The 15,356-nt window shown below is 37.1% G+C and overlaps 1 protein-coding gene across 1 annotated transcript; it reads right to left on the bottom strand.

Annotated features, from left to right (window-relative positions):
• Positions 1 to 967: 967 nt before the first annotated feature.
• Positions 968 to 8,264, bottom strand: LOC104912159 (plakophilin-2-like). The gene is made up of 3 exons (XM_019616455.2): positions 8,134 to 8,264; positions 5,311 to 6,005; positions 968 to 1,250 (listed from the first exon to the last, which is right to left on the bottom strand). The coding sequence occupies exons 1-3, from the start codon at positions 8,200 to 8,202 to the stop codon at positions 983 to 985; spliced, it is 1,032 nt and encodes a 343-aa protein (XP_019472000.1). The 5' UTR covers positions 8,203 to 8,264; the 3' UTR covers positions 968 to 982.
• Between the last annotated feature and the right edge of the window lie 7,092 nt (positions 8,265 to 15,356).

Raw genomic sequence — 15,356 nt, 5'->3', positions numbered from 1 at the left:
AAAAAAAAAAGCCACTAGACCCAATAGAGTTACAAACTATCACGTAACAGGAAACAAAGCATTAGGAGAAAAAGAATCCATGCTGAATGCGCAAACAAGATAAAGTGAACAAGAAAAGGTCTGATGGCCATCAAATACAAAGCTCAGCTAGAGTATGTGAGACAGACAGCAAACCCAAAGAGGGCTTCAGGCTGACTGATACAGTTTGAACTGTTTTAACTCATCTAGTTGATTTTCAGGGAAGCTGCTTTGGAGAGTTCTGAATGATAAATCACCTTCAAACATTCAGTTCTGAAGCTCTGTCCTAAAACTGAAGTTAAAGCTAATTACACAGGTGTTTTTTTTCCCGAAACAGTCTGACCTACTGTGAAGCAAGTTATATTTACTAAAGGACTGAGGGATGTTTGGCTGTCACTGAACTGGACTGCATATACATGAATACTGAGCTACGACAGAGATTACATATAAGTAATACTGGGCAAATTATGAAACAAACCAATTTAAAATTTTTTTTAAAAAGTGTTAAAATAAAATAAACAGCCATCACATAGTGCAGAACAAAGGCTGAAAGAATTATTTTCATTTTACTCTGAAAAAAGCAGACAGTTTAGCAGCCTTAAATGATACAAAAAATCATTATAAAAAGGACAGAAGAATAGAAAATTTTCTCCATATCCATCAAGATAAGATAGAAACTAATGAACTTAGTTTGCAAAGGGAGATTTAATTACACTTTGTGAATAACAGGTATGGATACAATAAATCTTCTTGATTGTCTTTGGGAGCTTGTGGTATCCTTTTTTAAGAAGTTTATCATAAACACCTGCAGTTGCAAATGGTTTGGATGAATCATTGATGTCTCTTCTTACTCTACATTTCCACGTTTCCTATCACAAAACGCTGAAGACCAAACTTTTGCTAGCACAGACCAGTGCTATCTACTGATTACTCTACTGATTTAAAGGACCTGCAGCAAAAAGCATCAGCATATTTTAGGGAAAATATTCAACATCAGTATCCTGCAGTGCTTCTTGGAATGTTCTTTCTCGAGTTGGTACAGTACAGTTATTTGTTCTACCTGACTAAAACTTGCATAAAAACAATCACTTACTTTTCTTCTGGCTTCTGCTTTCTGGAAGCATTCATGCTGTATGAAAGTCACTGCAGCAAGTATCCTAGGTGCTGACTGTGTATTTTCACTCTTCAAGATGTTCACTGCACGCTCTAGAGTCATCTCCACTTCTGGGCTCCTTAAAAGTACAATTAGAGAAAATACAGTGAAGAAAGACTAGAAAAATCATTTAGACTGAACTACCTTATAACAGCAGGCTATTCATTCTTTTTAATTAGCTTTTCTTAGAAATCTGTTTCCTTACCAATATTATAAATGTTTTAGGAGATACTGATACTCTGGGGAACAAGCAAATCATAAACTGAATTGTTGCAGCAATGAGACATTCTGGACAAAACAAGTCATGCTTGAAATTATAAAGACAATATGGAAACTCAGCAGGTGGAAGGATTAATCAAGGAGGGCCAAAGCCAAGTTACAGTGTGACTTTTATGAAGATATCTTGATGTTCTTGTCAGCAATGTGATTATAATTTTTTGTTTTCATGCCTTTCTTCAGACTTTCACATCTCAGTCTATATAAATGCAGAGCTCAGTCCCTCACTTTCTTCAAATGTGCAGAAGTTGCTTTAGTTTAAAACAGACAGCCAAAGACTTTTCCAAGCAAAAGGAAATAAAACCACTCATTAAATTAAGTAAGTACATCACATCTGGTAGGATTAAAAATATGTGTTGCCAATATGTTAGCTTCAGTAACTATTATGTTAGAGAACCATATAAAAAATGGAAAGAGGTCACCACTCCCATTTCCTTCCTAGTAAAGGAAACAAACCAATTCATGGCACTATCACGTGCATTAGTCCTAGGATAGGCAAGATGTACTTTTGGTTTCAAACACTCCCCACTCAGAAGGAAATAAAAGTAAATATATACATACATACATATATATATATATATACACATACACATTATACATACATACATACATACATACATATATATATATATATTTTTTTTTTTAAACAAAAATGTTTATAGAACCAGATCAGAGACTGTCCAGACAGGGCCAACTAGGCATTTTGTGAACCATGGTGAAGGGAGTAAATTTCATGATAATTATTTAAGTAAGTACATTTAAAATTAGAAACTGTGATATAGTTAATTTCTTTGGTAAAACAAGTGTTTGGAAAACAAAATCAACTTGACTAAGAGGAGATGTTAAATAATAAATCATGCTCAGATTAGAAATGTTTTAACGTGAAGAAAAGAAACACTACTATAGCTACTACTATATATATGTCTGTGGACTGCACCAGGAGTTACTGGGTTCTTCATCTCTGTTCATCTCTATCTCAGTGACAGACTAGCAGGATTGAAAACCTGGAAGCATAGGCTTGTCCTGAACAAGTGGTGGAGGGGTTAGGTAGGGAAGCAGAAATCAGGTAGGCAGAAATCAGGAAGAACTCTCACAGACATTCTTTCCACAAATGCATTCAATCAGACCAAGATATTTATGACAAAATTATGAGCTCTGAGACAAAAAAAAGAAAAAAAAGAAAAAGAATTGTGTTTGATTTTTGTTTCCTCCATCTACCTTACAAATCACAGGGCAGAACACAATTAGTATGGCTGCAAGAACAATAAAGAGATGAAGAACAATTTTGATGCACCTGTTCCAGATGAAATTGTATTCCAGTACCATTGAGGTTTCCACTTGCCTTTACATTTTCATTTAGTATAAATCATGTTATTTTCATCCTCCTCTCTGTTGGCGTTTTGAGCAAATATGCTGCCTATACAGATGCTGACACATGCTTGTGCAAGACAAATATGAAATGAAGGGGACAGCGTGTTGACAATGTCAATGGAGAGGTTAAATCAGAATGCAATTAGTGTTCTGGGCTCTACTCTGGCAATGCTTACATCTTCCAGATTTTCACTTACTTCAGCTCTGATTTAAAATAAAATAGCTATTAAATTACTTCTCATTACAAATTGGATGCACTGTTCAGAAACCTGCTTAAAAATCATCACCAATGAGTAGTGGAAAAAAGGTAGATCATGTTTCTTGTTCTTACTCTCTTTAAGAGGAACAGAAAAAACAGGCTTTTCAAGCACGGGTTTTATGCAGTCTTCTTAAACTAACAAGGTTTTCATGACCATATTATATGTTGTGCACAGGTGAGAAAGCTTACCTGCATGTTAGTCACTGTAATAACTTTAGAGCCCTTTGACTCCTACAGAGGGTAATGCTCCTCCAAAAGCAGTAGCCAGAATCTCTCTCATGTTGTACACTGCCAGAGTAAGACTGCTTTCCATTGGATGAAAATAACCTCTGCATTCACTGAAGTTTTATCTGACAATAATATAATCTTTCACTCTTAAAGGTATTCTACAAATTGCAGCACCCCAACTTTTGTCAAAACAGAATTCGACGAAATTATTCTATCCTCAAAACAGTTGCAGGCAAAGCTAAAAGCCATACGTCTAATTAGCTGATGTCAAATGGAAGTACATTCAAGCAATGGTTATTAAACAGAACAATGATTTGACAAGTTGTGGCCTCATCTTAATTATGAGGATATTAGGAAGTTTTTAACTGTTCCTCTCTACCAGAAGATGCAGAGATAGCATCTCTATATTCTCTTTCTTCTACTTTGACTTCACAGCACGAGCTATTCTTCTAAGGGAAGTCTGCAAATGCATTTCTATATTATATATGTAATTTTAAATTCTGTACAGAGGTACAGAAGGCTTCTTTTCAATCTTACAAAACTATTTTACAGCCTTACTTTCCAAAGTCCTACATTGTGATTTGCATTAAAAAGTATGAATTTATGGAAAAATCAAATTGCTTTGAAAATGAGCTTATCTTTTCTTGTCCCTTCCATTATTAAAGGAGCAACAGATAAGAGAGCAATACATCACATAATGCCACCTTAAAATCAAAAAGAATGGGAAATGACAGGAAATGTGAAAGTCATTAACAATGTTTTAGACTGAGAAGTCTTGATGGAAGTCATGGTGGAATGATGAACTCAGGTGAAATATCTCTAATTTGACAGAAGCATGTGCTCCAAAGCAACGTTTGGTCTATGATGTTTTAAATACCTCTGCATTAAATTGTGCAGTGACTGGAAGTGGGTGAACTAAAATGTACTATAACCAATGCAAGACTTCAGTGTTAAGCCCGTACAGCAATGAGAATTACAATGCATCCTGCTAAACACATATTTTAGACATCTGGAAAGTGTATGATATCCACATACATTATTACATGTCACTGCATAAGCAAACATAACAAATATTGACCTCAGTCAGCTAAAATAACTATAGTTTTCTCCCTTGTAAGAGTCTAATGATCAAGTTCTCCTGGGGAATTATCTTGCACACTGATATTCACCAGCCTCTCACTAAGATAAGCTGCTGTTATATTTTACAGAAGCCTTATTAAACTCTGAGTAGACTAAAAAGCCCCCCCATTCTCTGCAAAAACTATCTCTGAATCCAAAGTAAAACTAGTTTATTTGAAAATTAAACAAATTACACATGAGTAAATGAAATAAAAGTACCGAGATAAATGAAATCTGTAAAGAATTGCAAAAGGAACTTCAGAAACTTTCAACAGCACTTCAAATCATTTTCATCTGTAGCTTCCAGCAGAAGTAAATCTGAAAAATTGGCACTTGCAAGCAACTACACTGTCAAATAGATTTCTATTAGGTCACGAATCTACCACATGGAGTTCAGCATGGTCCCAAGCATATCACAATGACTGGAGATAAATGTTTACATCTGAAGGCACAAAAAACATTTTGGCTGACATTTCTGCAGGCAGACAACTAGATTCCAACGTCTGTACCTACAAAAGGACAACCAAGACTGCTTGTACAAAAGATTGAATATCAAAATAGCTGTCTGTGATGAAGTTACCTGTTCTTAGGAGCCCAATATTTGCCAATACATTACATTGTACTGTTATTTATGTTGTAAATTTCTCAGCATCTACTCCATGTCTCCTTAGATGTAGGATTAACTCTTAGCAAAACGTGGTCCCAAGCCTGAGCAAGCAGTGTGGACCCTGTAGTATATATAAACACACACTTTTTTCCTCCCTTTCCTCTGTTGCACTAGAAGTGGATTTTTACACCGTGTTAGCTGTCAGTTTACTTTCCTTTCTCAAACAAATCTGTTCTTTTTAGTTGTGACATTGAGGCAAGAATTCTTTGTTGGGCTTACCCTAGCTGAGATCCATTGATGGTGGCTTGTTCACTCTGCAGGAAACCATTTCTCCCCGCTGCTGCCATGGCAGCTGTCAGTGTCATCCTCTTACCATCTGGCTCTGCAGCAACAGTGGTTACTGAAGCTGGCTGGGAAGCTTCCCTCCTGGTCTGTGTGCTTCTGAGAGTAGTTTGGTGCCAGCTGGACCTTAAAGATTGTCTGTTCTGAGATGCAAAATGGGAAGCAGTTGGTGATCTCACTTGTCCCATCGCGCTGCCTGAAGTCAGGTAGTTTTCTTTTTCTAAAAGGTTGGTCATACTGCGACTGTTGCCTGCTTGATGGTACCTCTGTACAGGGGGGCTAAGAGGAGCACTATCAGGGATGGTGTCATTAATAGCCCCCAACTGGGAGTGTCTTTTAAGAGAGTTTCCCCTGCTCACTGTATCACGAATCGTGTAACCAACAATCTCAGACCGAGCATATCTTGGTGGGACAGTCCCATTGGATCTCCTGTAATCATGGTGCCTTGGGGAGAGTCCAGTTGAAAACACTCTGTCATAGTGAAAATCATTGGACACATATGCCAATCTTTTGGGACCTCGCTGGGGTGAAACCTCTAATCTCTTCAGAGGTTGTCTTTGAGCTCTTCCTTCCATTGCCTTGTAAGCGATTCTTGTCCCCCAGCCATTTGTATAAGAGGATGGTGATGCAACCTGTCCAAGAGTCCAAGAGAAAAGGAATCATGGTAAGAGCATCACATTTAGGACTAATAGCAAAGAAACCAAACCAGAAAAGATAAAAATTTTAAGGTCTACTATAAGAGAAAGAAAACAAAATTTGAACATTATTAAAACTGGATATTAAATAAGATTCTCTAACACTTCCTCTTATCTGCTTTATAAACATAGGAACAAGTATGATGTAAATATTAGACAAGTCTAGTCTGCCATCATTAACTCAAAAGAGGAATCAGTTACATTTGGTAGAGAAAAGTCTGTTAATGGAGATTTTAGTTTCAGTTTCAAACTCCTTGAGGATTAACATTCACATCAGCTACTGAAATGAAATTCAAGGCTGTCTGATAGAAAATAATTTATCAGTCAGATACTAAAACAATATACTAAAATGCCTGTATATCGTTACAATGTACAGCTAGAAAGGAAACTGAGAGGTTATTTAGCTCTCCTGTTCACTTTGTGGTAGCACCTACTAAAAAAAAAGATATTTCCTTCCCTGTTTGTCTAGCCTCTTCCTAAAAATGAAGGAGATCCCATAACATTGCAAGGAAGCAAAAAATGATGATTTTAATTTTGGTGAGTGAGGATGATAATTTATCATCCTCTTGTTTTGCAGTTTTCTCTTAACTCAATAAACTCAATTCCTTCAACCGCTCTTTGTAGGATGTGTCTTCAAACTCTTTACTGTTCAGATGATGTATGGTACTCTCCATTTTTTTCTACCTTTTTGTTAAACTGTTATGGTCTAAATTGGACTATTCAAGACTTTCCAGAACTAGATCAACTTGGTAGACTATCTAATTGACACAGAGGAGTGATGGCCAATATTTTAATTTTTTATTTTGTTTTAATCAGCGAGTTTAGTGGCATCCAGCTGTAAACCAAAGCCCCATACATTTTATTTTCATGTTGTATTTAAATATTATATTATCACAGGTATTTTTAAGGTAGAAGTGAAGTTACACATTAGTTATTAATTGAAGGGATAGAGCCTAACAGATACTGACTGAAACCCCTTTCCTTCACTGTTGAGTTGTTACTGAAGGTGATAATTGAAGGACAGAAGGACAAATGATTGCTGAATCTAATAGGCCGGGGCTAGGATCATTGGATACATCTGTTTATTCTGCAGGAATTATGCAAGTATGTATTTATGTCTTCACTGAGGTAAGGAAATGAATGCTTTATGAAATACTAGACCTTGTGGATTTTTCTGGCTTGCATGGCTGCATGGCAGAACAAATTGTCCTATTTCCTTTTTTTTCTCCCTTTCTGCCATGAAAACTCTTGTGGGAACAACCACATAATAAGTGCTCCCTCAGCCATATAATAACTGGTTATGAGCAGAGTCAAAAACCCTGAAGAAAATCAATTACTTCCCTTAGCATTTAGGCCAGAAACCCAAGCAAAGAAAGTCTAAATAAGAAGTGAAGCTGTAATTAGACAGCTTAGAAACATTACTGTATTACGAGGACTGCTGAAATTCTTGTAATACTAAAACAGGTTACAGCAGGACTGCTTAAAATGATAAGGAACACTCTATGTGTCATTGTGAAACTTACGTAATTTGTTTTGCTGTGGCTGTGGATGCTTAATTCTCTAACATCTTTCACCACATTCCCAGTTCCTATCCATGTCACTCTTTATGCTGTAGGACCATGGAACTCCCTCCAGCAACTTCTAACTGTTTTGCTGGTGCATGGCATTGTGGCTTCTGGCCACTTTGGGCTATGCATGTGCTGACTGACTGGCAGCCTGGTGGGAGAGATAGAGGTCTGACTTGTAATAACCTCTGTCTTAATGGTGTGTTAATATGAATTTATTTCCTAATCTTATGCCGTTTCTCATAAAATCAAGATGGTTGCAGAAAGCCTGTTTATCATACTGAGCTGAGTTTAGTCACTGAGCTCAGAAGTCACAAGAAGAGGAAAAAACCCACTAACTCAGTTACAAAAAGCTACTTTTCTAGAAATCAGGCTTTAAAAATGTGAAGAAGCAAGCATGCAAACCTTGAAATACCATCTACATGCTATTATTTGTGCTAAAAACATAAATAAACTATGCATGGTAACACATTTGTTCCTGTTTGTTGTGTTTTCCTCACCTGATTTGACTGATAATATGAGAAACCATACTGAGATCTTGGTGAAAAATCATTTTCAACAATCCCCATGTTATAGACACGTTCTGGGACACTGGAAGCACGGTGTAAACTGCCTGTAAACAAAGACTAGTATTAGTAAGATTTTAACAACATCCAGAATTACTATAAAGGACTGTTTCTGGTACGAGGGAAGTGACTAACTCTATGCTGTCAATAATATTTGTTAGCTGAAAATGAGACAGGGGTAAGATGGAAAGATGTTTGCATTCAGCGTAGCGCATTCAAAACATAGCTACGAGGTCATGGTTCATATTTTCAGTTTCTCTTTTATTTTACTTAAGACATATTTTTAACTTCTAGAAGTCTTACTGTTATTCATCTACTCCATGAAAGACATTTTAACGCAGCAAGCTGATATTTTTAATATCCCAGATAATGACAAATGATTAAGCACTGAGAAAGTGTATCACCTTACAGCTACTGAGAATGTTTCTTTCATTGTAACCACTTTAAATATTTATGTCTTACCTGATAGTCCCACTCTAACAAGCACAGCACGCATGACTGCAGCTAAAATATTGCAGCTGTAGATAACAACTGAGAAAACTGGGTTTATGTGTAACCTTTGTTCCTGAATGCCCTAGAGACACAATTTTCATGATTGCTAAAGAAGTACAATAACTGAATATGGACTATTTACATCATAGCTGTCTGCTGATGTCTGTTCTCCCTCAGGCACTAGTTTAATGATAATATACTGAAACAGGCAGTGCTTCACTAATCTTAGTGTTTCACCCAAAGAACATGAAGAGTCCACAAACACACTCTGTGGCTTATGGAGGTACGTGGTGTATGATGCTGAAAAAGAAGGGGAGTTTAATGATGCTTTAAAACTGTACCTGTAAGGTTCACTAATCCAACAAATAATGTAGAAGACTCACAGTATATCTGCTTCGAAAGATTTTTTCCACAGCTCAGCTTTGAATATGGAACAGTGCACTGTGATTATCTCCTTCACTACCTTAAGCTTTGTAATAGATACAGGTGAAGTAATTGTTTATGACATTGCAGTGTTACTATGAGAATCTGCGTACAGGAATATAAAAACACAGGTTTAAAGAGGTGACACAGAAGCTGAAAGCTAAAGGCAAGATATACCTCAAATCTGTCATAAATGGAGTCAGTGTGGGTTGCAGAAGTTAAGCTGAAAAGATGACAATGACTAATAAAGAAACTGGCCATGAATTTTCAATTTAGTAGATATCGTCTGAGATGCTACAGGAAATAAATCTGCAGAAGAAAATCATTAACTTAGCCAAACTGATGGAAGCCTCTGCTTCGAAAGATATTAGGAGCCATACGCACAAAGAAATTCAGATACCAAAAACAAGCAGGCAAGTGACTGCCTGGATTTTTGAAAGGGCTTGTGTACTGTGTCTGCTAAGGCTTTTGGCTAGTGCCATTAGTCCCATGGATGAATTAGGTGCAATCCCTAGGAACCTCAGTATGCCTGTATCTTTCATCATTACTGCGTGTAGTCAGTAAAAACTTGGCAATGGTGAAAAGAAACAAGACACTCATGTAACAGGAACAACTTGTGAATGATTCTCTTTAGCATGTAACTACCTGGATAAATCCAAATTTGTGTATAATATGTAAGTTGAATGCAATCATTTGAGGTCCAATTTATTCATATTTTCCAGCTATTTAATCATACTTTCCAATTCTTGTGCTTTGGCTATACAAAACAGATTTGAACATGTACTAGGTGATTTGTTAAGACACATTCATGCTAACTTTGCATCAATGAGAGTGGAGTGATGCAGCCCAGTCAAACTCATCATTTGGACTGTACTAATTCCTTCATGACATAAATTGCATAAATTTCCTGCCAGTTTACACTGACATACAAAATCTGACGATTCACAAAAATCTCTCATTTTTATGATATAATTCACACACAATTTCAGGTGCCCGGTAAGAACACGTCTTAGCATACTGCCCAAATTTGCCTTTTAAAGATTAGCTTTACTCGTTGCTACCTATTAAAGCACTGTCATATAATCAGTCTTTAAATAGATACTCATAGGACTGTTTCTTTATAGTTAGTATTTTTTGTCTAGTCTTCTTAATGAGCAATTATTGTTATTTATCTTCTTCAAACATAAAGATCCCTTGAATAAGTCATTTTGGCATGTTTTAGTTAACTCTGAATTCTCCGTCTTTATTAAACAAACAAAATAATCTTGATAAAATAAAACAATAACTCTGTCCATGAACCAGCATAGGGTAAGCAGTTACCCTCTTTGTAAAAGCAAAAACACATCCAACCACGAATTGCAACACTCAGTTATCTCTGGCTTTAAGTGGCTTCAAGCAGCCCTCTGTTTTTAACCTTCAGTCTCCCTGTGAAACCATCCATCAGTAAACAAAACATTTTTCTCAGTCAGAGATAAACACAGTAAATGTTAACTTGAGGAATTTCACTTTGCATTTTTGTACCTCCTGTTTGTTTGCTCTTACCATACCAATAAACTATTCTGTCAGCCTTTTACCCGAAGATTTATTAGGGAGACATAAAACATAGATTGTGAGATGAGCTGTCTACTTGTGTCAAAAGCTAAGTGTGCTAAAGGAAAAAGTGGAAACTAAAATGCTGTGCCTTTCCAGTAGTTATGAGATGCAGGATAGGTCATCTAGTCAAAACTTGCTTCTGTCAGAGAGGGTTTCTCCAGCTAAGGTTTCACCACTCCACAAAACCTTATGTTTTTTGCACTTCTCAGATTTGCTTGGTATTGCATATATTCAAAAGTCATTTGGGAGTCCTTCTATACTCAGTGAACTGATTTAAAAAAGACACAAAGGACGTTTCTCTTTTTTTTTAATATTATGGGTTCATAGAATTTACATTTTCTAACTATGGAAATCAGTGCTTTAAACCTCATAGAAACTCTCTCTTCAGAAAATATGAAATCAGGATGCTTGACTGCACGTGATTTCCTGCAGTCAAGGAACGGATGGCTTTCCTACAGGCCCTATGTCCTATCTGTCAGCCAATGTGAATGTATTAGAAAACTCAGGCATCTCAAAGATCAGTCACGTGTAGGTAATTGAATGGAACCTTTTATGATAGTCTCCCCTTTCTTCAGTCAGTCTGAACTAAAGAAGCTCAAGAACACTGGCCTTATGGATGTCGTCAGTGTAGGAGAAACACTAACGCTCTTTACTCTTCTCCACACACAAAATGAAAACTGTACAGAAATCACCTCATTTCACAACAGCTATGATAAAACTTTGAGCTCTGGCAAAATAATTACACTATCAGGAAGAAGACTGAATAGTTAACTGAGAAAATAGTCCTATTCATCTTCATGGCAGCCCTTTTGAACGCCCCCTTAGGTGGGTTGGTTCAACATTTCTAAAGGCCTACAAATTTCCTCCCCATTAATTGCTGGCTACAGCTGCAGACAAATCAATCTCCTATGTGCCTGGCCTTAGAAAAGAACAAGATACATCTCTAAGACACATGATGTTCAAAAAAGATGATTACCTGTTAAGGAATTAGGTGTAGAATTCCTTTCAAATCATATGCATTGCTACCTCTCAGTTGCGAGTCTTTTTCAGCACTTTTGTATTTGAATGATTACTGTGAAAGCCATATTTTGGCTTTAAACCCACTACTGCAGGAAATAACGAAGCCATATCCTGTACACTCAAGTCTATTGAGGACTGTAGTATTTTCACACATCCTAAGCGCCCACCTGCTGAATATCTCTTGTCCACCAATTCTCAGGGTGGGAGGGAGATTATATGCTTGACAGACACTTGTAGTGTTCCTGGTTTATCATCTTTTGATCTTTTTTTATACTTCACCACTCACAATGGACTGAGCTAGTGGCATTTAGGAAAAGCACATCAAAAACTTCTCTGAATCAACTCACATAGAGAAGAAAGAACCTTCTTTTTGATTATTCCCTTTAATTAATGCCAGGGCATGCCTGGTCCCAAGTGACATTCCAACATTTTTTACTCTGCACTGGTCATTACATTCACACAAATGCTCAAATGTAAGACTTACTTTTTTCCTTCTGGCTCAGAAATTAGCAATGAGGAATTTAAGAAAGGCAATAAGAAGTGTAAGTCACCAATAGGGAAATTTTTCTCTGTTTCCCTTTTCCACGAAGATACAAAAAGAAAATCACTATGAAGCATGGTCAGAAAACTACAAATCCCTAAAGCAAGGTAAAGAAAATTACTATTAAGAATTTTAGAAGTGAAGAAATGTAAGGAAAAAATAGGGTTCTGATTGTAATTATCTAACACTGTTGGTTTAGAAATCATATAAGTTTAAATCCTCTTTTCAAATAAACATTTCATAGTGATAAAATCATGTGTTAGAGAATGCATCTTTACATAGATCATCGAGCTATTTGGTCTTGTGTGGCATACTACTAAATTCTGTGGTCATCTGTTATAGCAAAACTGGCAAGGATGTAAAGGATGGAAGACTTTGGTCTGGAGACTACACTAGAGAAACAAAAATACCATTGATGAATTTAAAAAGCCAATCAAAGTGCAAATTGAACAAGATTACAGGAAAGTAGAATCATAAATAGAAATACACAAGGTATAGTCAATTCAACAAAAACCACCAGTCATTAACATAAAGGGCCTTTTTTTTTTTTTTAAGGCTGAACTCTTTACCGTAACATCTCCATTTTTAAACACTAGAAAATTTCACATGGCTGCTTTTCAGTGCAACATAATCTTTAATTTGTAAAGGTGCAGCAAACTGAAAAATTATAGCTGTTGTTAAACTACTGCTTGAAAAGCCACTAGCAATGTTTGACAATGTTTTAAAAATAGTTGAGACAGTTCATAATTTCAACCATTTTGGAGCAGGAGGAATTCTCAGATCTGGTGATGATCTGAATTTCTTTTATAAAATAAAAAAAAATGTAAAGATGTCCTTAATAGGGATTCAGGTAAGGGCTTAAAGCAGCAAGCAATATGGAGATAGAAGGCAAAAATATGTTTTTCCACTTATAGATAATGTTGAAGGCCAAATCTTTAGTCTGAAATTTCAAGGAGAAATTATGTTGCCTGACAGTGTACTTCTTGAGGCTTCAAAGCTTCTAGTACAGTAAGTGGAAAATGAGCGCGCACGGATGACACTTGGTAAGACCTTCACTGCCACTGATTTTTCATACCCCGTTGTTCTGTCCCTGGCTAAGTTTAGACATGTATGTGAATGCTCTGGTTAGGTATGTGGTAAGTACCTTGCTGAACAGAGTCTGAAGTACAGATAGGACAGTTATATCACAGGGAACTTCTTCTGATGCTTTTAAATCTATTATCTTCCTTGAAACTCCAACCAATATGAGACACTTAATACATCTTGAAAACTGTACTGTTCAGCGAAGCGGATACTTTTTTGCATGTTAAATAGCATATTTTCAGAAGTAGCTTCCATATAAAAATGTTTTTCAAAGCATAGTAAAATGTTGTGCAAGTCTTCTACGAAAAAAGAACAATGGGACATACACACATATTTTTCAGGAAAGACATTTTAAATGTATTATAGACATTTGATACACATTCTAGATATTTCTTATATAGTACATAAAATGTATTTTGATTTTTTTTTTTTTTTGTAGCTTTGCACAGGAACAAAGTTTGCATGGTGAGCTGGGCACCAGAATATGTTTGAAAGAAGAGAAATTCATTTCATGCACAAACAATCCATCTAACAAAATGATATTTGCCACTTCTGATCTCGAAGCTTAAAGTTTTGGAGCCTCAGAAATGCAAAGTATTCAAACACTTCATCTTTATAAAAACAAAGCAGACAAAGACAATTATCCTAAATCATTCAGGTCTGTTAACATATTCCAGAGAAGTTAAGATGAGCTGGAAAGATGAGAATTCTGTCTTCATAGTTTTATCACAGTTTAGATATATGATGATATATTCACAAAACCATCTCGTCTGTTACTCATTGCTTTAAAACGCTCTCTCCACGTTGTTCCTCTCTATTGAGAGAAAAAGAAATGAAATTACTCTAAAAACTGTTTAGAAACCTTACTGAAAGGAGTGCTGCAAGGCTAGGGACTTACAGGTGTAAATAGCTGCATACTGCACAGCTGTGGGTGCCTGTTTACGTGACTTTGTGTGCCTCATTTGTCAGACTATATCTGCATCTGCATTGGATTCTTTTAGCGATGAGGCCTTTTTCAGATGGGAGTCAGAAGTATGAGGAAACGCTCGTCTGCCTGACAAGACAGGCGAGCAAGGTATGGTCATAAATTTAAAGACACCGCTCACAGATTTTTGCACGTGAAAGGTGAGGACTTCTATCATGACAAACATGGGAACAGTGTATATAACCTGTAAATCCATCATATCACAGAATTATAGAATCATTATAAAATGATTATATGATTATGGTTGGAAATTATCTCTAAGATTCTCTATTCCAACCACCAACCCATCTGCACCGTGCCCACTAACCAGGTCCCTCAGTGCCACATCCACACAGCTACTGAACACCTCCAGGGACAGTGACTCCACTGCCTCCCTGGGCAGCCTGTTCCACTGCAGCACCTCTCTTTCTGAGAAGAAATGTTTCCATTATCCAACCTGAACCTCTCTTGGTGCTACTTGAGGCACTCTTGTCCGTCCCATTGCTGCTACTTGGGAGAAGAGGCTCCCCTCCATTCAGACAGCTGTAGAGAGCAATAAGGCCTCTCCTGAGCCTCCTGTTTTCCAGACTAAACTCAGGAACATCTGAGTGAAAACAGGATTAAAGGGATTAAAAGTTTTTGTCACTTATTTTGGGCCCGGTCCTGCAGAGTGCCGTGGGGCTCAATGTTTGCCATCCACGCCTTTCTTAAAGGTACTTTGCCAAACCTCCTTTTTGCGCGTTTGCTTTTACTTAGAGGTGAAACCAGAAAAGCCATTTCCGACTCTACTCCCCAGCTCATTCTGCAAACAAGGCCAGTGAGTGTGAGCGGGGCTGCTGGAACAAGCACAACCAGAGGAGCACTCTGGCACCATCCATCTCTCTGGCAGCAGTAAATCCCGAGCAACTCCCACGTCTCACAAGTTGCAGTAGCTGAGAGGGAGAAACTTCCCACTACGGAGACAAGCACTGTGAAAGAGCAGCTCTGCTACAACCCTGCAGCAGGGGCTCGCACCGGGGCTGCCCCAGCGACCCGGGACGC

This window comes from Meleagris gallopavo, chromosome 1, assembly GCF_000146605.3.
Source record: "Meleagris gallopavo isolate NT-WF06-2002-E0010 breed Aviagen turkey brand Nicholas breeding stock chromosome 1, Turkey_5.1, whole genome shotgun sequence".
Classification (NCBI taxonomy): domain Eukaryota; kingdom Metazoa; phylum Chordata; class Aves; order Galliformes; family Phasianidae; genus Meleagris; species Meleagris gallopavo.
This window is presented reverse-complemented; position numbering and strand designations above follow the sequence as displayed.